Genomic DNA, 26,943 nt, shown 5'->3' with positions numbered 1-26,943 from the left:
CGGCAGGACGCGGCCGGCTCCCGGGTGGCCCCACGAGCACGGGGACGGCTGCCCAGCTCCGGCTGCTGGCCCAGGGTCCCGTCACGCCGGGGCGAGGGGAAACCGAGGCAGCGGCGAAGCATCTCTTCCACCTCCCCAAGCCACATCTAATCTCCCAGGAAAGTCATCCACTAAGAAATCCCGGTGGGCTCGGCCGGCCGGGGGTCACCGGGGTCCCCTCCCCGTGCTCAGCGCTGCAGCCCGTGGCTGACGAAGCAGACGGCGGGTGCCAGCAGCAAAGCGGGGCCGATGCCACCGCGCTGGTCCCCAGGGGCTCGGCTGGGGGGTCCCCGCTTGACACCCATGTCCGGCCAGCTTGGGGCATGGAAGCCACCCGCCGGCGGGGGCTGCCGGGCTGCCGGGACGCCGTGACCCAGGCGGGATGGCCGCGGGCGCCCCAAAAGCCCCATGCCGTACCCCGCGGCAGCGCCGGCCGCGATGGCCCCTGCCACCTTCGAGCCACGGCCGGGGGTGCCACCGCTGCGGGAGACGGCCCGAAAGCCCCCACGCAGCCCCCCGCCTCCGCCGCCGCCGCCGCCGCCTCCTCGCCCGCCGGTTCTCCCGCCGGCACCGCGGCGGCCGCCGGCAACGTCGCTGAAGAGGGCGAGCAGCAGCATGGCCACCCAGCACCAGGCGTCGCGGGGCCTCATCCTGCCCGACCTGCGAAAGGGGCACAAGGGGGGATGGTGAGCGCAGGGATCCCGGCTCCGTGCACCGCATGGGTTGGCTTGGGCCAACCTACATTTAGAATATCGATATTTTAACATATTTAATATATTTAATGTGTTATTGAACATATTTACTGTATTCAGTATATATAATTTAATATATTTGCCGGCACGATGCCATGCAAACGCTCCCGATTTCCCCAGCGAAGTCGCACCTCAATTTTTCCACCCCGCTGCAAGGCACCGGAGCATCACGGGGCAATTCCCGCCCCCCACACACACACCCCGTCCCCCACCCTGCGGCTGAGCAAACAGCCTCATTGTACCGAAGCTGCTGAGCCATCGCGGCCCCAAAATCGTCCCAAAAATAGCAGGAGCCGTGTTGACAAAAGCCTTTTGAAAAAGCAGAGCCCCCCTGGCCGCCCGCCCCGGCCGCAGCATCCCTGTGTCAGCATTTCCCTCCTGCGGCCCCTGCGAGAAGGTGCCAGGCCTGACCCCCGCCCCCCACACACTCCCCCGCGCTTTAAAACCCAGCGCTTTGAAAAAAAAAGTATTAGGCTTCGATTAATTTAATTTGCCTCGTTTCGCTGCCCCGCTCCTCCGACTAACGTTGGTTTCTTTTAAGAAAAGCCTGGAGAAACGCGCGTCCCCCTTCCAGCTGTTTGCAGCTGCATCGCCGCTGCTGGAAACGCCGAAAATCCAGGTGGCAAGCCCCATAAAAATTAAGACATGGGGGTTTTTTTCGTCCTTATTTTTTTTTCCCCTCTTTATTTCCCCGACAGCATCCAAGCTTATGGATCACAACCTGGGGAAAACCCCGGTGCCGAAGTAGCCGGGGAGGGTGCGGTGCCTCCCTGGGCTCCTCTCCCATTCCCAACCCCCAGCTCAGGTATGTTCCAAAAAACCAACACTTTTCCCCTTCCTATCTACCCAGTTCCTTCTCTTTTTATCCCTCAACTCCGCACCGAGAATGCCGCCCTTACCCGTGCAGCCGGGGCCGCGCCGGCGATGGCTCTTCCCGTCTGTGCCCGCCGGGCTCAACTCACATCGGACTTCTCCCGTCGGATAAAGCTTCGATACGCGGAGCCAACGTCACTCGTATCCCCCTCCTGCGCGGGGAGGGATAAATGGGCTTCAATGGGCTGGATAACGCGGGGCTGGCGTGGCTGGGATAACCTCGGGGATGCAGAGTTCAGCCTCGAGGAGGCCGAAAAACCTGAACATATCGGGTTTAAAAAACTCGATGTGTTTAGAACAAGGCTAAGCAAGGCAGAGGTTTTCCTCCAGAGGTGAGTTTTACCTTCTGGAAGGGGAATATCGAGAGGACGGAGCCTGCTGACCACGGTGCGTGGGGATAAATAGTCTTTCAGGGCTGGCTAAACCCTACAACAGCCCCAAAAAATCCACCAGCGATTTAATCGTGAGTCTCCAAAACCGCAGGGCAGGAGCATTTTTTTTACGGAATTTTTTTACGGGATTTTTTTGGTCAGAGTTGGAAGGGACCTCTAGAGATCATCCGGTCCCACTCCCCTGCTAAAGCAGGATTGCCCAGAGCACATCACTCAGGGCTGCGTCCAGGCGGCTCTTGAAAGTCTCCAGAGAAGGGGACTCCGCACCCTCCCTGGGCAGCCCGTTCCAGCGCTCCGTCACCCTCACCGTAAAGAAGTTTTTCCTCATATTTGATGGGAACTTCCTATGTTCCAGCTTGTGCCCATCACCCCTCCTCCTGTCACTGGGAACCACTGAAAAGAGCCTGGCTTCATCCTCCTTAAACCCACCCTTTAGATACTTGTCAACGTTAATAAGGTCTCCCCTCGGCCTTCTCTTCTCCAGGCTAAAGAGTCCCAGCTCTCTCAGCCTTTCCTCATAAGGGAGATGCTCCAATCCCTCCATCATCTTTGTTGCCCTCCGCTGGACTCTCTCCAGTAGTTCCGTGTCTCTCTTGAACTGGGGAGCCCAGAGCTGGACACAGTATTCCAGTTGTGGCCTCACCAGGGCAGAGTAGAGGGGGAGAAAGACCTCCCCGGACCTGCTGGCCACACTCTTCCCTATGCAGCCCAGAATTCCCTTGGCCTTCTTGGCGACAAGGGCACATCGCTGGCTCATGGATAATTGACTGTCTACCAAGACCCCCAGGTCCTTTTCTTCAGAACTGCTTTCCAGCAGGTCCCCCCCTAACCTACACCAGTGTCTGACGTTCTTCCTCCCCAGGTACAGGGCCCTACGCTTGTCCTTGTTGAACCTCATGAGGTTCTTCTCCGCCCAGCTCTCCGGCCTGTCCAGGTCATGCTGGGTGGCACCACGGCCCTCTGGGGTCTCAGCCACCCCTCCCAGTTTGGTACCACCAGGGAACTTGCTGAGCGTACACTCTGTCCCCTCGCCCAGGTCGTCGATGACTACGTTAAACAATACGGGTCCAAGGATTGACCCCTGGGGGACACCACTGGGCTACAGGCCTCCAACTCGACCCTGCTCCGTTAATCACAAATTTCTCCTCGGGGAAACTTCTCCGCCGGGATTCAGGCAGGTTTCGCTCTTCTCCCTCCTCTCAGCCGCCGCGGAGCCCACCTCGGTAGCGTTTCCATCCGCCAAATGCTTTATTTTGAACAAACCAGGCTCTAACTCGGGGGTTTTCGTTCTGTGTTAAACTGCTACATGTTTTGTTTTCTTGTTAATCAACGAAGCAACGCCACAGTCATCCTTCAAATACATCAAAAGCTTCTCTCGCCGCAGAACGCTTTCCCTAACACGTGTTAAAGGTGGAAAAGGTACCATTAAAATAAAACAAAAAAAATTACAAAGATACATTGCAAAAAAACTCAAGGGAGGGAGAAAGTCAAGAGTTTTAGTTCACGTCGAGGTATAAAATCGATATTGCTGGTTCAGCCTGGGAGGAAAGAGGTTTTTCCAGGTGTGATGGTGATAATGGAGACGCTCCCGGTCCCGGTTTCACCGGGATGATGTGCCGGCACCGCTGCAAAACCAATTTGCAAATTAAAACCCTCTTTATTTTTGCCTCCCCCCTCCTCCTGTCCCCCCCCCCCGCCCCCGACTTTCCCTACAGCATCCCTCGAGAGATGCTCAGTGCCGCCAACTATTCCCGCGAGCGCTATTTGGCATGTTACAGCTACCAGAGAGGTTTGACTTCATGGTTTTTGTTGTTTTTTTTTTAAAACAAATCCCTAAAATTAGTGCAAATTAGAAAGGCGAGGGCGGGGGGGGGGGGGGGGAGGGGGTTACGCCACCAGAGGCAGGTTAAGGGAAGGCGCTGGGAAAAAGGCGGATTTACTCTTTCGCTGCAAATCCAACCGTCAGTCCCCAGGTTTGCTTTCGGGCAGCGAGAGTGTTACAAACCTCCCCGTTCTCAGCAGGCCCTCATCGATTCACAAAAGCTTCCCGTCACCTGCCAATTATTGCAATAGAAATGTGCTTTTTTTTTTTTTTTTTGAAAAAAAAAAGGAGGAATGATTTGTGCTCTCTTGCCACCGAGCAGTGGACCCTCCACCGGGAGCCACGTGCCGGGGGCCGGTGCGGGGGGGGGAGCGTTGAAGCATCTTCAAACCGAGCCCCCAAATTCTTGCTCCCGAACGCTCGCAGCCCTCGCTTGTCCCTGTCCTCAACGGCTTCGCCCTGCTCATGGATTTCTTGGTTTTTGTTATTGTTGGGTTTTTTCCCTGTTATTTCCAAGGATTTGAGGTTTTGGCCGAAGCTGCCACCGGCCAGAGCCTTGCTGGGAAAACCCCCATTTGCAGAGGAGGAACCCCCCGAGGATGCTGCGCAGATGATGGGTTGGCTCAGAGCCGGAGTGATCCAGGCGGATTCCAGGAACACTCTGGGAATGTCGGGGGTTTGGGATTCGGTAGGGTATGTCCCGCAGGCAAACGGCTCTTTGTGCGATGCAACCCGGAGCCGGGGCGCTGGCGAAGCGTTTCACATCGCCGTCGGACCTTCGGAAATCTCCTCCAGCCTTTGCTCGATCATCAGCCGGAGGATGGAGTATCTGAAGAGGCGAAGGACAAGGAAAAGAGGATTTTTGCGGCGTCAAGCTGGGCTTTAACCCAAACTGCCAAGAAAACCCTGGAACAACGCAAAACCCAAGGGCTCAGGCATGCTTTAAGGGACACGAGGCTGCGCAAATGAATTTGCAGCACCGAAATATAGATGCATCAACGACCTGGGTGAGGGGACAGAGTGTCCCCTTGGTGAGTTTAGAGGTGACACAAAGCTGGGGGGGGTGGCTGACACCCCGGAAGGCTGTGCCGCCATCCAGAGAGACCTGGACAGGTGGAGAGTTGGGCGGAGAGAAACCTTATGGAATTCAACAAGGGCGAGTGCAGGGTGCTGCCCCTGGGGAGGAATAACCCCCCGCACCAGCACAGGTTGGGGGTGACCTGCTGGAGAGCAGCTCTGTGGAAAGAGACCTGGGAGTCCTGGGGGACAACGGGATGGCCACGGGCCAGCGATGGGCCCTGGTGGCCAAGAAGGCCAGTGGCATCCTGGGGGGCATCCAGAAGAGCGTGGCCAGCAGGTGGAGGGAGGTCATCCTCCCCCTCTGCTCTGCCCTGCCCTGAGGAGGCCCCATCTGGAGCCCTGGGTCCAGTTCTGGGCTCCCCGGTTCCAGAAGGACAGGGAACTGCTGGAGAGGGGACAGCAAAGGGCCACCAAGATGATGAGGGGACTGGAACATCTCTCTGATGAGGAAAGGCTGAGGGATTTGGGGCTCTTCAGTCTGGAAAAAAGCCGACTGAGGGGGGATCTTATCAATGCTGATCAATACTTCAAGGGGGGGTGTCAGGAGGATGGGGCCAGGCTCTTCTCAGTGGTGCCCAGAGACAGGACAAGGGGTAACGGGCACAAACTTGACCATGGGAAGTTCCATCTCAAGACGAGGAGGAACTTCTCTGCTGTGAGGGTGGCAGAGCCCTGGCACAGGCTGCCCAGAGAGGTGGGGGAGTCTCCGTCTCTGGAGACATCCCAACCCCGCCTGGAGGCGTCCCTGTGCCACCTGCTCTGGGTGACCCTGCTCTGGCAGGGGGTTGGACTGGGTGATCTCCAGAGGTCCCTTCCCACCCCGGCCACTCTGGGATTCTGTGAAATAAGCCCCCGACAATGTTGTTAACTCCCAGCATCTCCCTTCAATGGCACCGAGCCCGGCGTACTTGCGCATGAGCTTCTTCACTTCACGATCCTCCTCTTCCTCCAGCTTCTGGATGAAGCTCCTGAGGACGGGCATCTCGAATTTGATGTATTGAGCAACCTGGGTGGGAGAGAAATGCCAGACCGGGTGACGAAGAGGGCGACGCACCAACTCCGCGTGGCTGAAGGCGACCTCGCCACATCCTCTCCCCAGATCTAACCGGGGAAATCGAGGACCCCCAAAACTTTTGCAACAAACCCTAAAAGAAACCACGTTTCCTCTGCACGGCATGAACATCAGCTCGTGCAAACGAGTGCTGGCTAATCGGGAAAAAACCAAAACCTTCCGCCTAAGGTTTATTTTATTTTATCCACTGGCTGCAAGACTTGGCTCCTTCATATGGAGAGCCCTGCGCACCCCCAAGGCGTCACTGAGCGCTGTTGAAGCTCAAATATGCCCCGAAAGTGCCTCATTTGTGCTCCGATCGAAGCGCAGAGCAGCGCCGGGGCAGGAGGGAGCCGGCAGATGGCACGAACGAGCCATTCCCCATCCGCAGCCCTTTCCCCGGCTGGAAAAAAAAAATATCAATTACACCAAAGGCCGTGCTGCAATTGCTCTTCTGCGCTCAGATCCGGGATGGCAAAATAGGGCTGGGGGGGCATTTGCTCTCGGTTGGAGTTTAAAGCTGCTCTTTAAGCACAAACCAAGGTTTTCCCCATGGGATGGGGAGTTTTCATGGGAAGATGCGGGAGCAAAGCAAAGCAATTCCTGCACGGAGACATCCCCCCGGTTTTCCAGCCCCAGCTGCATCCCGAGCCCATCCGAAAGCGCCGAGCATCCCACCCTGGCAAACTCACGTCGTAGGTGACTTCTTCCACCTGGTCCTTCTCCATGAGGAAGACCTTGGAGACCTGCTCGCAGGGGCCCTGCAGGATGCGGGCGATCAGGGGGTAATCGCTGGCTCGCAGCTTCTGCTTCTCTGCAACGCCAAAAGCACCGGCGGTCGGCCCAGCGGACGGCGGGGCTTTGCCACGACCGACGTGCCGGCTGTGCCGGGGAGGGGGTTTTGGGCAGACTCACCTCCGCTGGTGTGGACGATGTAGAGCGCAAACTCCTCCGCCGAGTTTTCAATCTGAACAGAGACATAAATCACTATTTATTAAAGTCCACGCTTCTACCCTCGGCCTTCCCGGCAATTATAAAAAAAAAAATTCCCATTATTTCGCTCCACCCGTTGCATTTTGTATCCATGGGATATAAATACTAAGTGCAGAGCAATCCAGGAGTTGGGGGGGGGGATACCGAACGTACCTTGAATTTATTGAGCAGCAGTTTAAGGACCTGGGGGGTCGTCATTGTGCTGTTTATCCGGACGTTGGTGACGGAGCCGTACGCCGGCGTGAACACGGACGTCTACGGGGCGCAAAGTCCAGTTAAACCGGGATTTCCCCGCCCGTCTGTGGGGGGAGGTCTCAGGGCGCCGGGGGCTCACCTTGTGGTTGTAGAAGTGCCCGTTGATGGAGAAGCGGTGGCGGCGGATGCGGCGCTGCTCGCTGGGGGTGCGGGAGCTGCCCCGGCGCCGGACGCCCACGTCGCTCCGCGTCCGCATCAGCTGCGGCGTCTCCTCCGGCTGCGACTTGGCGGCTGGAAAACGACCCGGTGGGAGGACGGGGCTGAGGAATGGGGGGGGCAAGCGAGAACCCCCCCAGGGTCCTATCCCAGCTGCAAAATAGCTCCTGGGAATCCCCTCACGGATGCAGAATTCCCCATCCCAGAAATCCCCATCCCTACAAACTTCCCAGGACAGGTTTAACCCACCAGTTTACACCACACCAGCTACTGGTTTATCCTCCCCAAGCTCCTGAAGGAGGCTATTAATTCAGAATTAACTGCGTAAATCCAGGCTGCTACCTGGAGGAAGCCTCTTCTCCTGGGACTCGAGCATCCTTAATCGCTTTTCCATAGTTTTTTTGTTGGGGTTTTTTTTTTTTTTTTCTCCTTTCCTTTAATGAGAACCGGAAAACGAGGCCAGCGCTTCAGATCTCTGCGTGAAAACTGGCCCGCGTCCAGATTATTATCAACCAGCTCTTCATCCATTTTTAACGAACCTCTCGGGCTCCAGCTCGGATGTTTTAATTCAAAGCGTGTCGGCAGCACGGAAAAATCTCTGGTGCGCGCCGCTCCAGCTGCACCGCGGGCCACGGTGACTAAGCCCTCACGAGGGGCCGCGCACGCATGCTACGCGCTGATTTTTTACAGGCTTTTGGAGCAAAATATAATCAAAGACTTCTTTCTTATGCGCTGGCAGAGGATTAACATCCTAGGGCCGGCTGAAAGAGCCGCCAGGTTATTTCTACGGCGCGATGAGTTGCGGATATCGCCCGGGCAAGCTTTAATTAAGGGGATAAATAAAAGTGTCATCCACGGGGAGATCAAAAAGAGAAAGGGGAAAAGCTTGGAGGAGCAAGGATGGGGCCAAGGGTTTCAGGGATCAATGAGTTTTGCAAGTGCTCAGCTCCTCCCCGAGCCAGGAAGGGGAGGAGCATCCCGAAGCCGAAAGGACCAGCTGGTTCTTCTCTGCCTTCAGGGTGTATTTCCACAAAAGCATCCAAAAAAACCCCCCAAAAAGCTAAGAACGTCTGCAAAACGCCCCAATCGAATGAGACAAATGCATAAAAGCAGGCTTTTCCCGTGGGAATTGCCAGTGGGACAGCTCGCGTCCCGTTCATCGCTGCCTCCTGCTCAAAAGAAGGGGTTAACGAAGCGCCGGGGGGCTGACGAGCTCTTCCCCCTCTCTACCAAGGAAAAACCAGGGAGGGGAAAAAAACTTTGCAGAATTGTTGACTTCCCCATGGCAACGGCACTTCCCAACCCATTCTTCTTCCCTAAAAGCGGAGCCGCCGGGAAAGGGAAGCGCCGACATCCTTTTCCCTACGATCCCACGAGGCTCTTTGCTCCATCCCCCTGTTTCTTTCCGAGCTCCTCTTCACCACGTCCCACCGCGGCCCCTTCCCCGAGCAAAAACCCTTCGGAAGGGTCTCGGGCCATCGGGGCTAAGACTTTCTTGCTGCAATTAAATAAATTAAATGTAGGCGCTCTGGAAATGGCTTTAAGTAACCTGGAGCGAGATGGAGACGCTGATTTCTAGAGGAAAAAAAATGCCTGTTTTATATTTTTCTCAAGGCAGCTGCTCCCAACTCTCCAGCCAAATCCAACCGGATCCGAGCCCGGATCTCACCTGCGCCGCTCCCGGGAGTCTCCGCGTTCGGTGTGGGCTCTGCATCCGTAACTTGGATGTCCGGCAAAGTGCTGGGCTTCAGCACGGACCTGGCAATAACAGATAAAATAAGAGATGGGTGCGCTGTTAGCGCGCAGCTGCAGAGGGAACGATAACCAGGATCATTTCCCCTCCGAGCGCCAACATTGCTCTTTCCAGGATGGGATGCGGCCTGGAGGAGAGAAGGCTCCGGGGAGACCTTGGAGCCCCTTCCAGTCCCTAAAGGGGCTCCAGGAAAGCTGGGGAGGGACTCTGGAGCAGGGAGGGGAGCCATGGGACGAGGGGGAAGGGTTTGACACTGAGAGAGGGGAGATTTAATTAGATATTAGGAAGAAATTGTTTGCTGTGAGGGGGGTGAGCCCCTGGCCCAGGTTGCCCAGAGAAGCTGTGGCTGCCCCATCCCTGGAGGGGTTCAAGGCCAGGTTGGCCGGGGCTTGGAGCAACCTGGGCTGGTGGGAGGTGTCCCTGCCCAGGGCAGGGGGTGCCACTGGATGATCCCTAAGGTCCATTCCAACCCAAACCATCCTGTGGTTCCCAGTCCCTGTGGATTGGGCGGATAACCATCCCCGCAGGGTTGCAGCGCCGGTTATTTGCAATACGAATCATAGAATTTATGCAAAAGGGGGTTTGTAGAAGGGGCGAGGGGGGGTTGCGAAAAGGGAGGGTCTTTGCAGAAAGGGGGGGGGTGGTTTGCAAAAGGGGGAGTCTTCAGAAAAGGGGGGGATCTTTGCAAAAAAGGGGGGGCTTTGCCGAAGCGGGGGACTCGGCCAAGTGAAACCGAGCGACTTCATTTCAGACTTGGCTTCTCCAGGGTGTTGCACGTCGGCAAAAACCCAGGGAGGCAGACGAGGCAGCTGGGGTTGCAAACGCTGCCTTATTACGGGGGACGGGGGCGAAGCCGGGGGGGTGTGCGTGTCTTCTTTTCCCTTCACTCACCCGTGGGCTCCCAGGTTGCAGCCCGAGTGCCAGGAGGAGGAGGAGGGCGGCGGGCGGATGCGCTGGTTGTCGTCCTGCATCTGCAGGCGGATGGGGCGGCGCAAGCCCCAGGAGATGTTCAGCAGCCCCTCCACGATCAGCTCGCCTTCCTCCTGCGCCAGAGGAGACCGGCAGCTCAATATCCCAAACACGAACAGCCATGAATATTACTATTACTATTTTTTTTTTTTTTTTTTTTTTTGGACCTCATAAATCCGAATTAAACCCGATTCCTTCGTTTTCTCTCCTGCCAGGGACAAGCTGGCAAGCTGGGTACCTCCCCCGGGGGTTTCTTACCTCCCGGTGCCGCAGCTGTAAATTTTGCCCTTCGTAGTAGATGTTGTACGTCTTCAAGTGTAAGAGGAGCTCATTTCTGGGGGGGGGAGGAAAAAAAAAAAATGGGAAAGGCGCTGAGAAGAGGTTTGCAGGAGCGAGGGGGGACACTGCAGGCACCGCTCGGTACCCGGCGTGGCTGCCCCTGAGCCTGGTTCCCCCTGGCAGGGAGAAATTTTGGGGATCTGGGAGAAAGCAGGAATTGCTTCCCAGGGTCAGGCTGGGCAGTTAACCTGCTACACCCCTGGGGGACCCAAAACACCCTAATTTGCCCCAAATTAAGCTATTTGCTGCATCTGTCCCTCCCTCGTTGAGGATATCTGCTACGAGTTCAACCAGGCGTTGCCCTTTCCAACCATGAGCAGGGGGACGAGCTCCCCCGCAACCGTGCCCTCCGTAAACCTTGCAAAAAGACGTAAGAAAACCCGTCAGACCTTGGCGGAGTCGGTCACAAGGCTGAAAAAACATGGGAATTTTTGGAGCGCCCGAGCCCTCGGGTCACGCCGGAGTCACAAGTTATCGCAGGCGAGTTTATCGCGGCGGCTTCGTCGCGCCGGACCCTGACCTCGAGCTCAAATTAAAAGTCTGAGCCCTGCTCCAGTTGAAAAATAAAAATGAAAATAATGAAAATAAAAACTTAAAAAATTAAAAAATAAAATAAAATAAAAAATAAAAATAAAAAATAAAAATAAAAAATAAAAATAAACTGACCCAGGACGTCTAAGCACAGCTATGAATCACGGGGAAGCGATGCCTCGGGCGTTAATTCATAAAGCTGTCATTAATTCCGCTGGCTGAACGAGTTTAAGGATGCTCGGCACCGTCAGACTAGTATAAAGAAGCATTAAATCACGGGGGATTTGGGTCACGTGAAAGAAAAAAGGGGGGAAAAATATCTCACGTATATGCTTTATCTCTTCCAAAATCTTCCTCGACACTTAGGAATCATTTCACTTCTTTACCAATTCATAAAAGACCGATTACTAATCAGGCCCCTTTGCAGCAAAACCTGTATTTCGTGAAAGTTTATAGAGCATTTGGCCACGCTCCTAAAGAAAAAAAAACCTCAAAATCCCACCAACACCACTTTTTCTTTTAAAGGAAATTGCTGTTTCTTGGCCCCGAATGGCTTTTCCTTTCCGAATCCAATGAAATCGAGTTAAAACCCAGGGTCACTCCCCTCCTCCGGGCGAAAAACCCCGGGAATATCGCAAATAACTCCCCAGCCTTCAGCACCCATCGCGTTTCCGCGTTACAGCCCCGCCGAGCATCTTACTTGGAGATGTATTTGTCTTTTCCGCAGGGGACCAGGTACTCGCAGCCGCCGTAATCCATCCTCCCGCTCTTCTTTCATGGGAGCTGAATTGCAAAGAGGGAGGAGAGAAAAGCACCGGTGTGAACCGCCCCGTTATCGCATCCCCGTTATCGCATCCCTGGATAACGGGGGCGGGGGGGGAGGGGGAAGGAAACTGGCTTGGATTTTGGAAGAGCTCTTGGGAGAAGGCCCCGGGGGATGCAGCCGCCGGTGAAGTTTGAGGCGGCTCCTCCCGGAAAACCGATGGAGGGAAAATCAGATAAGGAGAGACGCGTTGTAAACTCGCTGAAAATTTAATACCGGCAGAGATACGCTTACGCCGACATTTGCATTTCGAGCATCCACGGACCGCCCCGACGCAGCGCCTGGAGGCGGAAGGGTTATAAGCCGGATTTGCTCCTTTTCCCCATTTATTTTACTAAGGTTTGGCTCCGAAGCTCCAGACACGCAGGGCTGGATCCGGACGACGTTTCCTCGTGCCGCCCCGGCCCCGGGCAGCGGGCAGGAGGGCTGCGCTTCCCCAGCAGCGAGAGACGCTGGGCTGGTTCCTTTACGTTTTCATTTACGATACCGGTTCGATTTTGGCGTGTTCCCTCCAGCGCCAAAACATCTCCGTCTCTCTCACGCAAAATCTTGGGAAGTCCCCCCCGCAAAATCCCACCTTTGGAGCGGCCCCGGCTTAAAGCGGGGGAGCTCTGTTTGGATGCTACGAAGCGGAATTGAAAGGCGATTTAGGCTGAAGCCCTCAGGGTCGTCCCCGGGCTCGCAGCGCGTTGGAAATCAGACCTTGAGGTGCGACGGGGAGGTCCTGAGCAATGAGGAAGGGTTTCTCGGGTCGTCCTTTTCCTCGGGGGTTTGTGCAAACCCTCCTACAGACCGGCTTTCATTTTTCCAGGGTCTCTCCCCTCCCTTCCCTTGTCCAGAAGGAGGGACCGAGGCAAGAAAAGATCCGCAAACCGCTCTTTTCTTCCACCTCCCATGTCCCCACGCGCTTCCTCCCAAACCCCTGGGAAACAAACCCATTTTCCTGCCTAAAACCAAAAAACCTACGCCACCACCCAGGCGGATAAATGATTCAACCAAGGCCGTGCGGTAAAAAAACCTGTGTCGGAGAATGGGCCTGCCCCTAAAACCTCAGCCCAGCGGCAACTCCCGCTCCTTACCCCAGGCGCCGGGATATATTCGAAGCAAATAAATGACATACGACAGGAAAAATATTCTGCGTCCTGCTTCAGACCGCAGAAGAGGTTGCAAAAGCAGCAACGCGGATGCTCTGGCAGGCAGGAGGAGGCAGGGAAGGGCAGGAAGCCGGCCCGGCCCCGGGGCTCCAGGCGAAAGCAGAAGAGAAACCCGCCGCCAAAAAACGGCACGTCGCAACGGAAAAGCTGACAAAGCTTCGGGTTTCCTGAGGAGCCGAGGAGCCGCGCGAGCATCCCGGCAAAGCCCGGCGTCAAACCCTCCTCCCGCAGCCGGCGGCCGCCTCTCCCACACCCGTCCCTCCTCCCCCAGCGGATAAACCTAATAATAATCCTCTTTATCCCCCAAAAATGATCTCGGGAGGGGATTTTGCAGCCGGGTTTGTGGCTTTGGGATAAATGTCGGCGGGGTGGCCGCGCGGCACCTGCTGCGGCGGGGACGCGAATTTGCGGGTCATCAGCTGCGAGATCCAGGAACGGTCAGAAATAAGCACCTCGCTTGTGGGCGGGGGCTGGAAGCGGATGAAAATTGGGGAAGTCACTGCCAAGACGTTGCTGGGCGGAGGGAGGATGAACCCCGCACGGCTGCTTTGCTTGGCCCACGCCAAAAACGTTGCCAAAAAATAGCAAAGTGGCTGAAAAAAAAACCCAGAAAAACCCAAAAAAAACCCCAACCCTCCGGCAGCGCAGCCCGGAGTGGAGCCTTTGGCGTCGCAGGGAGTTTCGCTCCGTGGCATCGCGGCCGTACGAAGGGCCTAAGCCCCGGTTCCCTCGGAGGGGACGTGGGGGTGAGCTCCAGCCAAAAAAAAACCCTCATTCTGGGATGGAAGGGGAACCCCGAAATGCAGGTTCGTCTCCCTGCGCTGAGGAGCCCGGTTTCCTGTTTACCGCCCCGGCGCTGCCACCTTCGCCTCCGTCATCACATCCCCTTCCGAGCAAGCAAGGAAAGGGGCAAATTCTTCCTTTTTTGGGTCTCGAGAGCACCAGGCTGTGGGTGGAGGGAGCGGTGGCCGCCCGGAGATCCCCAAACAGAGACCAGCTGCCGCTGCCCCTCCCGGTTTTTCTGCCACGGCTTTGGCGAAAGGCTGGAAATCGCCAGAATAAAAGGACTGGCAACGTGCAAATTGCCCAATCAGTTGCTCAACCTCGGCAGCTCAGCACCGTCTTCCATTTCCCGGCACCCCCCTGCCTCAGTTTCCCCACTCCGAGACGACGTATTTCCTTCGCGCCCGGCGCAGGCTGAGGTTTCGCTGCTGTCTCGCAAAGCGCTTTTTTAAAAAAAAAAAAAAAAAAAAAAAAAATCAGATCAAATCAATCCCCCCTGCACACGTGGCAGGAGGATTTCAGCCCCCTCTGCCTTCCAGCATGAGCCAGCAGCCGCTCCCACAGTCGCTCTCAGGCCTGATGGATCCCGGACTTATCCCACCCCCAAAAAATAACCTTCCCGAGACCCTTCCCCGCATCCCTACAGCCCCACCTGCCCTGCGCTGCAGAGGGAGCCTGGCCCCGCTCGCAGCCCCTCGCGTGGAGCGGGGACGAGCGCTCACTTTTGCCGAGCGCCCGGGGAGATGCACAGCTCCAATAAAATAGAAAAAAAGAGAAAAAAAAAAAAATTGAAAAAAAAAACCAGACCAGAGATCATGTGCTCAGCAGGAGTGGGGTGGTCTTCCCTGCTCTTGAAAGGAAAGGAGTGTTTTTTGGGGGGGTTTTTGCTTTCCCAGTCCCCTCCCGTGGCACGCGGATGCTTTGGCAGCATCCCTGCTGCCTCTTTGGCATCGCCCCGCTCGGGCGGGAGACGCGGTTTCGGCGCAGCCGAGGCTTCCCCCCGGCCGTGCGAGGGATTGTGGGAATATCCCGCTCCCCGGGGAGGCCGCGATGCTCCCTCCTGCCCAAACCCTGCTGCTTCCCTGCGGCCCAGGGAGGCTTTTAACCAGCCCAACGCCGCATCGATCCCTGTGCAATCAATCGGGAGCAAAGCATCATCCGGAAGCGACAATTCCTCCCTCGCAGGCACCGAGAGCCTCTCGGAGCTGCTCTGCTCAGCGGTGGGATACGGCCGAGCGCTCTCACCCTGTTCCGGCAGATCCTTCGCTCGACCGACGGTGCTCGGTGGACGGCTCCCGCGAGCCGCTGCAGCGGTGGCTCTGGCTCAGGCGCTATTTTGGAGCCGGGATTTCTTCGGAGCATCCGTCCGGCGTCCCTAAGCGCGAAGGTGCAGCAGCTCCATTGTTTTCCAGCGCTGCTATTGTTCGCCAGCCCAAATGCTCAGCCCCGTCCTGCAAAGGGGAAAGGAGGGGAGCGGTGAGCGGTGGCAGAATCCCCGGCGGGTGTTGCCATCGGGGTGCCGGCTTGCTTGGGGACAAAGTGAAGGGACCCACTGGCCACACTCAGCGGACCAGACCCTCCTGAGAAGAGCTGGGGGCCAGCAACGGCTTGTTGTGGGCTACGAGAAGGGAGCTGGTGGGTCTCCACCCCGGGTGCGATGGGGAGCGCAGAGAAGGGTGTCGCGACCCGCCTGGGGACCCTCGGGTGCTTGTGGCTCCCTTCCAGCCTGCGGGAACAGCCAGCCCGAAAAGAGAGCGTGATGCCGAGGACGCTCGTTGGGTGCAGGTGACACCCCGGGGCGGGGGGGGGGGGGGGGGGGGCCGGATCCTTCCCCCCGCTCCCGAGGGTGGGCGCAGCCCCCGCCGCCCACTAACTGCCGACGGGCTCCGGGGTGGCTGCGGCTCAGCCCCGGGGACGGGGACGGGGACGCCCGGTCCCACCGCACTCACCCGGCCCCCGCTCCGCGCCGCTCCGCGCCGCAGCCGGCGCCCCCCGTAGGGCCGCCCCTCGGTGGGGCGGGGCCGGACGGGGCGGGGCGGGGCGGGGCCGCGGGGCCGCGATCCCGGGGGACAGCCCTCTCCGGCAGCCGGGGGCTCCCCGGCACCGGGACCCAACGGGACACCCCTGAGCGGGTGCCAAGACCGGGGTTCCCCCAAAGGATGCCCTGCCTCGGGTACCCGGTTTATCCCGGTTTGGCTGGGATCCCAAAGGATGCTCCGTCTCAAACCCCTGGTTCAGGCTCTGGGACTGCGCTCCCAAAGGACACCCTGTTTCTGGCACCCAGGTTGCACCCCACGATCAGGTTCCCAAAGGTTGACACATCCCTGGATGCCAGGACCAGGATCCCAAAGGCTGCCCATCCCTGGATGCCAGGACCAGGATCCCAAAGGCTGCCCCATCCCTGGTGCCAGGACCAGGATCCCAAAGGCTGCCCCATCCCCGGTGCGAGGACCAGGACTCCAAAGGCTGCCCATCCCTGGTGCCAGGACCAGGATCCCAAAGGCTGCCCCATCCCTGGTGCCAGGACCAGGATCCCAAAGGCTGCCCCATCCCCGGTGCGAGGACCAGGATTCCAAAGGCTGCCCCATCCCTGGTGCCAGGACCAGGATTCCACAGGCTGCCCATCCCTGGTGCCAGGACCAGGATCCCAAAGGCTGCCCATCCCTGGATGCCAGGACCAGGGTCCCAAAGGCTGCCCCATCCCTGGATGCCAGGACCAGGATCCCAAAGCTGCCCCATCCCTGGATGCCAGGACCAGGATCCCAAAGGCTGCCCCATCCCTGGTGCCAGGACCAGGATTGCAAAGGCTGCCCCATCCCTGGATGCCAGGACCAGGATTGCAAAGGCTGCCCCATCCCTGGTGCCAGGACCAGGATCCCAAAGGCTGCCCCATCCCTGGATGCCAGGACCAGGATCCCAAAGGCTGCCCCATCCCTGGATGCCAGGACCAGGATCCCAAAGGTTGCCCTATCCCTGGTGCCAGGACCAGGATGCCAAAGGCTGCCCCATCCCTGGTGCCAGGACCAGGATCCCAAAGGCTGCCCCATCCCTGGATGCCAGGACCAGGATCCCAAAGGTTGCCCTATCCCTGGTGCCAGGACCAGGATGCCAAAGGCTGCCCCATCCCTGGTGCCAGGACCAGGATCCCAAAGGCTGCCCCATCCCTGGATGCCAGGACCAGGATCCCAAAGGCTGCCCGACCCCAGATACCAGGACCAGGATCCCAAAGGCTGCCCCATCCCTGGATGCCAGGACCAGGATCCCAAAGGCTGCCCCATCCCTGGTGCCAGGACCAGGATCCCAAAGGCTGCCCCATCCCTGGTGCCAGGACCAGGATTCCAAAGGCTGCCCCATCCCTGGTGCCAGGACCAGGATTCCAAAGGCTGCCCCATCCCTGGTGCCAGGACCAGGATCCCAAAGGCTGCCCATCCCTGGTGCCAGGACCAGGATCCCAAAGGCTGCCCATCCCTGGTGCGAGGACCAGGATCCCAAAGGCTGCCCCATCCCTGGTGCCAGGACCAGGATCCCAAAGGCTGCCCATCCCTGGATGCCAGGACCAGGATCCCAAAGGCTGCCCCATCCCTGGTGCCAGGACCAGGATCCCAAAGGCTGCCCATCCCTGGTGCCAGGACCAGGATCCCAAAGGCTGCCCCATCCCATGCACCAGGGTTAAATGCTTCTGTGATCGGCTCCAGCTCCGTGCAGATCTCCTGGAGGGAACCTTGTGGGCTGCAGCACACAGGCTGAAGTGCTTATTTCTGCCTTAGAACACCCCAAAGCCTGCGACACCGAGCGCCAGAGCGGCGCAGGCATCGCACGTCGCTGTTCTGCCTTCAGGACGGCGCAACAGGGCCGTGCGCTGGCAGCAACCGGTTCCCAACCACGGACGTGGGATCCCATCCGGATCCAAAACAGCCCCCGAGAGGGGGATTGAAGAGGAAATAAATAAAAAAAAAAAAAAAAAAAAAAAAATCTGCCTGGAAGCAGATGTTGCAGCTTGGGGTCACGGTTACCTCCGAAACGGCGCTGAGCCTCCAGCCTCTGCTCCCGGGCTGCGGGTCCCATCCTGCCCGTGCCCCCCGTGCCCCCCCGGGGAGGGTTTGTGGGGCGCGGGGGTATTAAGTATTCCAGAAGAGCAGCAGTGTGCGGCCGCGTCCCTCCGCCTTTGTCTGCTCCTGACCTTTCCCAGCGCTTTGTGGCTTCTCCGGCCCTTTTTTTTTTTCTTTTTAAGGAATTTGCCTAGAAACAGCCCACACGAAGGGGGGGAGAAAAAAAAATGAACAACCAACCAAAAAACCCAAAGAAATAATCTAAACAGCTGCTTTAGCAAAACAAGCAAGTCTTCACAACCACGGATTGTAATCAGCTCTTTTTTTTTTTTCCCTTTTTTTTTTTGTACTTGTATGTAAAATATGAGAAGTTGAGGAGGAGCCATCTGGCTTGGGGAACGACTGACTGGGCGAAAGCGAGCCGGAACGGGGGTTAGTATTTATATTCCAGCAGCATCTTCGAGGGCTGGCGGCGATGAGAGGCCCTTTTGTCGCCGCGAGAGCCCGGCCGTCCCGCACAATGGAGCGGAGCCGGCCCCGGCTGCCCGCGCTGTGCAAACCCCAGCCCCGAAACCCCGGGATTTAGCCCTAAAGAGAGAGGAAGCTTCTACCGCACATCGCAGCCCGCAGGGAGGATGCAGCTGGAGGAAAAAGGGAAAAATAAATAAATTTTAAAAAACAAATAGAGCGAGGCGGTTTTGGCGTGGGGACCTGCGTGAGCACGAGGAGGAACTTGGTTGCAGAACTGGGGTTAAATCCTGATTTGGCGACACCCAGCTCGTGGCCTTCAATGCGCAGCGGTGGGTCAGCAGCCTGGATGCAGGTTGTTTATTTACCGAACAGAAGGAATTTGACCCAATCCTGCCCTATGAGGACACCCCACAACCTGCGAGGCCGGGACAGGCTGCCGGCTCCTCCTTCCCCCGCCGCGGCTGGCAGCAGGAACCCGAGAGGAACCAAACCCACGTGGAAGGAGACCAAAACTTCTACACCCCCGCCGTGGTCCCAGCCGGCGGCCGCGAGCCCGAGCATCCTCCCGGCTGCCAAAAATCTCCCAGGAAAAAAAGGCTGCTCCGCAGTCCGGGCCCGCGTTTAGCCCCGCGGGGAGGTTGCGGCACCTGTTTCGCAGGTTAAATCGGCGCGTCTGTGCTTAAACGCCGCGCAGGGAACGCGGCTGACGGCTTTTAAACCATCGACTTTGATGGATTTACTGCTGTTTCCGCTCCCCACAGCTGAGCCTGGGGGTCAAGGACCTCAACTCAGGCCCAAGCGTAAAGCACCAGCTCCAAAAATTCTCCAAAATTCAAGTCTTTCCCCCCAGACTTAGCAAGCATCCAAACTCCCTTCTTTCACACGCGGGCAGCTTCCCATTATTTAAATTTTAAGACCCCCAAGGTAATTGTCAATAAATACCAAATGATATTACGCACTTGGATACACGTTAGCTTAGGAGCATCTGGTAGCCGTTACGCAGCCTCCGGGAACCAGATGGGAAGAGTCTTTTAAAGGCTTTTAAGAAGGCCTTTTGCTCACACCTAATACGCGTTTCTTCGAAACGCGGTCGCTGCCCCCATTTGAGGACGTTTCAGTCATTCTGAAAATCCTCAGGTTTCGCGATTCTTATTGCGTCGCTGCAGCTCCCGCTAAATTTTGATTCGGGCACGACCCAAAGAGAAAACCCCATTATTTCCAGAGCTCTGACCCAGTAGCACAAAGGATTAACGGGGATTAAGACCAGAGACGTTTCCATCGCGCACCCAAACCCAGCCCAGCTCAGGAACGACTGGAAATCCCTCGCCCTGGTCCAACAGCTGCTCCGCAGGCTTTGATTCCAGATCTACTTTCTCGCTGCCAATTTAGGTGGCTTTTTGCCATTTTTCTTCCCATCCACCTACACCGGTTTTGGATTAGCCGCGGTGGGCTACGCCTACGTTAAGAAAGGTACTTGGGTGCCTTAATTCCCCTTAAAATCAACAGTAGCTCAGAGCCCTTGAAGGCTGACGGAGCTGGAAAGGTGCTGTGCATCCTCAGCCAGACGTTCCCAGCCCTAATTCATCGCAGGCAGCTGCGGCACTCGCTGCCGCTCCGGGCTAAAACAGGGAATTTCCTAGTTCAGCTCCAGAGTTCATTAAACGGTTGGGGATGAGGCAAGGTGCTGGGCAGCGTATTTCTTACTTCTGGGCATGCAGCAGCCCCCAGAAGGGCCCAGGAGACTTCGACTTTGGCTACTGATTGCCAAAGGTAGGGCAGGAATTTAGACAAATTCCCAATCCCAAGGCTTTAGGAGGGGACTTTGTCCAGAGGAGGCCCTAGAGATGCTGGGAGGGCTGGAGCCCCTCTGCTGTGGGGACAGGCTGAGAGAGCTGGGGGGGTTCAGCCTGGAGAAGAGAAGGCTCGGGGGAGACCTTGGAGCCCCTTCCAGTCCCTAAAGGGGCTCCAGGAACGCTGGGGAGGGACTCTGGAGCAGGGAGGGGAGCCATGGGACGAGGGGGAAGGGTTTTACACTGACAGAGGGGAGATTGAGATGAGATCTGGGGAAGGAATTGTTTGCTGTGGGGGTGGTGAGCCCCTGGCCCAGGTTGCCCAGAGAAGCTGTGGCTGCCCCATCCCTGGAGGGGTTCAAGGCCAGGTTGGCCGGGGCTTGGAGCAACCTGGGCTGGTGGGAGGTGTCCCTGCCCGGGGCAGGGGGTGCCACTGGGTGGCCTTTAAGGTCCCTTCCAGCCCAACACATTCTGTGATTCTATGATTTTACCCTAAACCAGAGGTTATTTCTCTGCTGGTAGCTCTTGCTGCTTCTGTTCTTAACTGGACTCAAAGCCTCTGCTCAGTGGATCCTGAGAACGCGAAGGTTGCGTTTTTTCCACATTTTAATTAGGAAATCAGTCACTTCAGTTTTGCTGCGCGGATATTGCCCAGAAACACATCGGTGCTGCCCCCGCAATTGCTTTTTCAGGGAGTTTTGCTGTCCCTCAGCTGCCCGAGAGGTTGGGAGCTGCCTCAACCGAAAGCAGGGCCATCCAGCAAAGGAGAGGCAGGGACCGCAAGCACTGCCTCTTCCAAATAAATCACGGGAATTTAATGCGTCTTCGCGGTACGAGCCGTGGACTGAGAGCTGGAAGGGTCGGGAAGGCGGCTGGGGGTTATATTTCTGGGTGGCACTGGCTGCAAAGAGATGCCTGGTCTTCGCATCACCTGGATTCCCAAAACCATCAAACCCGGATTCCCAAAACCATCAAACCTGGATTCCCAAAACCGTCAACGTTCCTTTGAAGGAGACACTCAAAAGGAAGTGTAACACCACGCTGCCAGGTTGCATCTATGCCCGCGTTTATTTATACTGAACAGCTTTAAAAATACAGAATAAAATAGCTTTATCTACTATTATTCACAACATCTGGTCCAAATATTACATTTTTAAATATTTAATTGTTTAATGAAGCAATGTTAGAAAAAAAACAAACCATGAAATTAAAAAAAAAAAAAAAAACAAAAACAAACCTCCATAAAAGAATTACACATCTCAGAACAAAACCAAAAAAAGAAAAAAAACCAAAAAACACAAAACAAAACAAACCCCCTCTTGCGGTTTAACAAAATAGTTTTACAGCCAAAGTCAGTCACAGAAAGTCATGGGGGGGGTGGGGGGGAGAAAAAAAATAAAAAAATTATCCCCACTGCCTAAGAACAGTCAATAGTTTGTTACGCCAAAGGTTGTTATAAACAGACAAAGTACGATAATTTGGACTGGCAGCAAGATGATTTACCTGGAAGGATGTAGTAAATGCCAGATAGTACACAAGGCAATTCTAAATATATCTCTCCTATCAATATGTACGGATGACAACGCACAGGCACAGTCAAATTAGAACTAGACAGGAATATTCGGGATGGCTCTGAAGACGGATCCCCGGTACGGAAAAGCAGCCCAGCACTAAGCTGTCTATGTCGAGACTCATGGGCAGAAGCGAAAACGCTGGAAACTCGTGGCCTCCTCCGACACCGCAATGACCGATCGCAGCTCTACAAACGCGAGAGCATAGAGGACCTGTCACCCCCCCCCCCCCCGGCCACCCAGGCCATCAGCCTCAGGAAATACTAAGAAACATGCACCAAGTGGGACATTTTCAGCAAAAAAAAAAAAAAAAAAAAAAAAAAAAAAAAAGTGACCCACCACTTCCCGCCCTTCCCCCTCCCCGCCTTAAAAAAAGAGAAGAAAAAAAAAATTAAAAAAAAAAAAAGTCGCTTTTGGTTTAAGAAGGCCACGTAAAAGAAACACCGTAGGTCGTGCTGGTCTGTCACACATGCATTTTCTACAACGATATACAAGTTATGTTAAGCACAGGTTGGTTTAGATTGCGCGTAAGCATCCAACGGCTCACGCAAACCACTAGAAGCCGGCGATTTCAAACCAGGTGTGCCTGGAGTGCTGTTTATACCACAAATGATGCCGTTTTCAACCACTTTGGTTAAGGGTGCCACGCTATAAACGACGGGTCGCACTCACTGATGCTCCTTGTGGTATAAATAGTACTGAGGGTTTTCAGTTTGCAAGCGCCAATTCTGCATCGGGAGTACCAAGATCTCAGTAGGGAGATGAATAATAAAGAAACCCTTTAGTTTTTGGTAGGAACATAAACATGGGTAAATAAAGTATACACAACTACTATAGATTCGTCAATGAAGAAATTCTACCATCACATGACATTGTCATGACAATCATACCACTCCCTCCCAGGAAAACGGCGATTGTTATCCTGAGTGGAAATGTTATTTTTAATATATGGAAATAAAATACTGCAATATTCATGTACAAACCAAGTTGCCATATTTAAAGTCAGTATTAAAAGGCGATAAAGCAAATTCTGGGTTTAAAGTTTGAAACTTTCTGAGCGAGGCACCTGATTTAAGTTCCTCCGCCAACGCACTCTAACATGACAACGTTAATCACTCATAGCTGTTAGCTATGAAACCTAAATTTCTATAGGTATAATTTGCAAGTATTTGCTTTAGAAAACGTGTTTCGACATGTTAGCAAGAATTCTTAATTTAACCTAAAAAAACCCCCAAACAATAGAATATCAATTACAAAAGTCCCAAGTTATTTTGTTTTGCATACCATCTTTGATATGACAAAATGATATTTCTACCATGAATATTTGCCCTTCCGTCCTAAAGTTTGGTTGAAACATGTCATCGCCTCTTAAACTCATCTCTCAGGCGTCGTCTTCCCTGCGTGGTTTCGTTTAGTTTAGCTCCTTGAAAGGCAGGCTATAACCAATAGAGGAAAAAATACAGTATTGCATTGACAGTTGGATTTCTATATCCAGCCACTCTTAACGCACCAACGCCTGGACCTAACCAGCAAACACGAAGCATTTCGATGCTTTTGCAAAACCGCGAGTTAATCCTCTGCAACACATCTGCCGGTGGCTCCGGCTGCGCGCCGTGCTCCCCCCGGCCAGGGCACCTCGCAACGGCCACTACACCACCAGGGCAGAAAAGCAGAGGCGGGAGAAGGATTTCAAGGTCCACGATCGCCTGCCACGACTGCCCCAAACCAGGGGCAATTCGGAGTTATCCCCTCACAAAGAAAAGCAAGGCATCTTCTTCGACTGGCAGCTCAGGGATGGTTTCAGGTGCATCGAAAAGAGAAAGGGGAGCACCAGCTCCGTCCTTTGCTCACCTCTCAGCGCCGGGGAGACGTGCGCTTTACCAGCAACAGCGTGGGCGCAGCGGCTGCGTGCCCTCCTCTGCCTTCAAGGTACTGCCATGACTCCATCGTAACCCTTGGCTAGACATCACAGGTGCTTCGGCAGGTCTCCTCTGCAAAACTGAGGCTCATCGCTAACCATTCGTGCTCACAGTAAGATGGAGAGAGCCGTTACACAGATAAACTTGGTTACAAAAATGACTGCTAACTACGACGACTTCTTTTAGTGTTACCAAGGTAAGTGGCTAGAAAAGCAAACGTGCCGGCTAAACACCACCGTACTTCTCTCAGCCAGTCAACAGGATCGGCACGGTAGGACCCAATATCACAAAAATAATTAAATCCAACTGTTAAACAGAGTAACTGGACATCACCTATTCGCATAGTCTTTCCTACACTGCAAGAAAGGGGTGGTGTTCTGCTCCGGGGAGAAGAAAAAAAATACCCTTGGATCCGTTGCCCTGTAACTTGGCTGAAGCGCCTTGGGAATTCTCGAGCGAAGGCAACACAGACCACGCACAGCTTTACCTCAGCCAAAGGTGAGAGAAGACAAATGCTATTTCTCATCGCCTCGTCTCTTGACTGCGTAAGCACTGAAGTCATCAAGAGAACATTTGGGGGGAGAAGTTGGAAAAGCCTTAGGACACAAGTGTCCCTGCCGTGCCCAGCGGCATCGCTGGACTCGACACTTCCAGATTTCCGAGGTGGCACTGCTCTAAATAAAAAACCTTTGCCTCCCTTTCGCAACATTTACAAGATAACCACCTTTGGCATTTTACATAATTATAACCACCATACATAGGTGGCTTTTTCTTTTTTATTTTCCTTTTACATAGATATATATATATTTAACTCCCCCATGTCTCCCACACGTCTTTGGTTGCACACAGAATCGGGAAATTTGGAAGCTTCATGCCACTGATTAGAGGTCTCCGCACTCAAACTACCTGCAAGTGGACGTGGAAATCTAACACCTCACTACCTGAAGAGGAAAAATTTTAAAATGATAAAAATTACTTTGTTTCACAGGCAAACTAACCTTGTCTACTACACAATAACTCTTCTGACCAGCTTTCAAGATAGTCCAATTGACACCGAGACTGCAAACTACTGAAAGTTCCCTGAAGCGGGAACAAACACATGCTTTGTTATGGAAAAAGCGGTATAAAATAGTTTCTGGGAACAGCCATGGCATGCTGAGAACGATATCAATGGAATCATCGCGACTCTACACTATTCAGTACTGATCTGTTAAGCTCCTTCCTTGCCCTCCCCACCCCAACCCTTCCATGCTTCGACAACCAAGAACAAATTCACCTGGAAGCAGACTCAGAGAAAACAAGAGTTCCTGCGCTCCTGTCCAGTAGTCAAACTTTCATAAATATATTAGTGAATTTACAGGATCTACTGTTATGTTTTTTCCAGGAATACAAAATGCAAGCACCGTAGAGCATACTGGCCTTGAAATTACATTACACTACATTTCCCTGATGATCTCCACAGCTTAAAAATGCTTTTGGGGCCACACTGAAGTCTAAAACTAACTTGCAATAGTAAGAACATTAAACATGAATAAAACTTTTAATTATGAATGCATGATGAGCATGAACACCCACGTAACGTCAGAGCTGAGACTATTCCAGGAAAAAAAAAAAAAAAAAATCTGAATGGTGCCCTGATTGGACCCAATACCCGTTAAACCACCCAGTGGATGAGGACCGTCAAATGTAGTGTCTCTGCCGTTCCAGATCACCTCCGCGGCAGTAACGAGCTTTTGCAGAAGCCCCACCAAGAGAGAAGAAAAAGAGGCAACGCCAACGTAAGCCGCTCGCGGGCAGCATCGGCTCTTGATAGCCGATCAAGAAAATTCTGCACAGATCCAAACCAGCGAACGCCGGCAGCGTTTTGACCGCGTGGCTTTCCCTGCAGGGAAAGCTGCACGTATACCTACGTTAATCGCTTAGAACTGCTCAACAAATTAGCATTTTTCTTCAGGAAACGTCTTGCTGGATGCAGGCATTGCACTGTAAAAACTGTTATTGGGTCCCATCTGGAAGTTAAAAGCTTCCCATCTCTGTAAAACTCAAGCTACACGTGTCCCTTTAAGGAAAACCTGCACCTGGACACTATAAATTAGGTGGTTAAATGCCAGGCAGAAAAAGCGAACGTTTAGAAACGTGAACTGACATGAAACGAGTGGTTCCTTCTACAGCACTAAGCTACCAGAAGTCGGTTATCATTTTCATCGGCAAAGTTATCACAGAAACTTTCTGTCTTAACACTGGACATCTGACTGAACTATCGGTAATTCAAAAACATACTCTCATGATTTGCCAGTATCAACTGAGTCGGGTTTCCAGGGGGCTGAAAATACGGAATGTGCAAATCGGTGAGTAGAAAACAATATATATGGGATTTGACGGGACTAGAAGTAAATTTTTTTTCCTTCCCCCCGCCCTGCCCCGCACCCCACCTCCTTTTTACAGGACTCAAATTTTCTGGCGTAATAACATTGCCAGCAATGAACGCGCCAAAAATGCCAGCATCAACGACTTAAATAAAATCAACCCTAAAAAGTAACATTTTTCAATAGCACCTACATACTTCCAGAACCTGAGCCCCATTTAAAATAAACGGACTTAGGCGCACAGGCATCTATAGCTTTTGAAAATCAAACAGAGGAGCATTTGCAAATTTGACCCAGAGACACTAGATCTGGCTACCACCACCCACAACAGGAAAGCTCTTTTTTTTTGTTGTTTTTTTTTGTTTGTTTGTTTTTTTTTAAATTCGTCTCAGCTCTGGTTCCAGAATTTAAATGCAGATATACAAAACATATATTTTAATGCTTCTTAATCAGCAAGAAACTGCAAATACATCTCTTACTACAACTAGATAATATAATTTCAGCTAAGGCTATACTGTAGCTTCCGAGTCTTCATCTGAACTCCTGCAGTTACTGCTTTTCCTGAAGCCTTTCCACGTGTAACCCATGAAGGTAGGGCTGATGGGCAGGAAGCTGAAACACCTGTATTTTTTAATAAAGTTCATGCCAAAAGGCAAATCGTACGTTTCCATGCCGTCCAGTGACTTGCTTCCTTTACCAACCCCTTTCTTCCACTTCCGTATTCCCCTTTCTTCAGGGCTGCCTAGAAGTCAAAATAAAAGAAAAGGGGGAAAAAAAAAAAAAAAGACATACGTGAATATCTTTATGTAAACACACATGCAGGTAGTGGAGGTTAAGAGAAGAAAGAAAATCCCAAGTCTCAGACACCATGTTCAGCAAAGCGCTGGAAAGTTCTTCCAGACCCCTTAAAGAGGCAGGAAGAGGGGGGGAATAAAATGTTTATTGGAAATGGCTATTATCTGTTTTGTTTTGTAACTCAAAGTCGAGGCAAGTTTTTGTTCTCCAATGAATG

At 54.1% G+C, this 26,943-nt stretch overlaps 3 protein-coding genes across 8 annotated transcripts in view; all 3 read right to left on the bottom strand.

The window, feature by feature from the left end:
* Positions 1–399: 399 nt before the first annotated feature.
* Positions 400–3,151, bottom strand: LOC134526658 (uncharacterized). The gene is made up of 2 exons (XM_063358749.1): positions 1,691–3,151; positions 400–699 (listed from the first exon to the last, which is right to left on the bottom strand). The coding sequence occupies exon 1, from the start codon at positions 2,952–2,954 to the stop codon at positions 2,241–2,243; it is 714 nt and encodes a 237-aa protein (XP_063214819.1). The 5' UTR covers positions 2,955–3,151; the 3' UTR covers positions 400–699; positions 1,691–2,240.
* Positions 3,151–17,996, bottom strand: RASSF2 (Ras association domain family member 2). 2 transcript variants are annotated; one of them, XM_063358746.1, is made up of 12 exons: positions 17,779–17,996; positions 15,011–15,216; positions 11,706–11,788; positions 10,394–10,469; positions 10,058–10,209; positions 9,083–9,171; positions 7,337–7,488; positions 7,156–7,257; positions 6,925–6,976; positions 6,702–6,823; positions 5,867–5,964; positions 3,151–4,707 (listed from the first exon to the last, which is right to left on the bottom strand). In XM_063358746.1, the coding sequence occupies exons 3-12, from the start codon at positions 11,762–11,764 to the stop codon at positions 4,638–4,640; spliced, it is 972 nt and encodes a 323-aa protein (XP_063214816.1). In that variant the 5' UTR covers positions 11,765–11,788; positions 15,011–15,216; positions 17,779–17,996; the 3' UTR covers positions 3,151–4,637. The 2 variants fall into 2 exon arrangements, with proteins under 2 accessions (XP_063214816.1, XP_063214817.1); XM_063358747.1 differs by lacking the exon at positions 17,779–17,996 and adding an exon at positions 15,715–15,790.
* Positions 17,997–22,007: 4,011 nt separating this feature from the next.
* The window catches only part of SLC23A2 (solute carrier family 23 member 2), a 57,226-nt gene continuing 52,290 nt past the window's right edge, over positions 22,008–26,943 (bottom strand). For all 5 annotated transcript variants that reach the window (XM_063358721.1, XM_063358719.1, XM_063358723.1 and 2 more), the window contains one exon: positions 22,008–26,673. In XM_063358721.1, the coding sequence (XP_063214791.1) occupies positions 26,441–26,673 (233 nt within the window). In that variant the 3' untranslated portion in view covers positions 22,008–26,440. The remainder of the gene's footprint in view (positions 26,674–26,943) is intronic.

This window comes from Chroicocephalus ridibundus, chromosome 23, assembly GCF_963924245.1.
Source record: "Chroicocephalus ridibundus chromosome 23, bChrRid1.1, whole genome shotgun sequence".
NCBI classification, from domain to species: Eukaryota; Metazoa; Chordata; class Aves; order Charadriiformes; family Laridae; genus Chroicocephalus; species Chroicocephalus ridibundus.
This window is presented reverse-complemented; position numbering and strand designations above follow the sequence as displayed.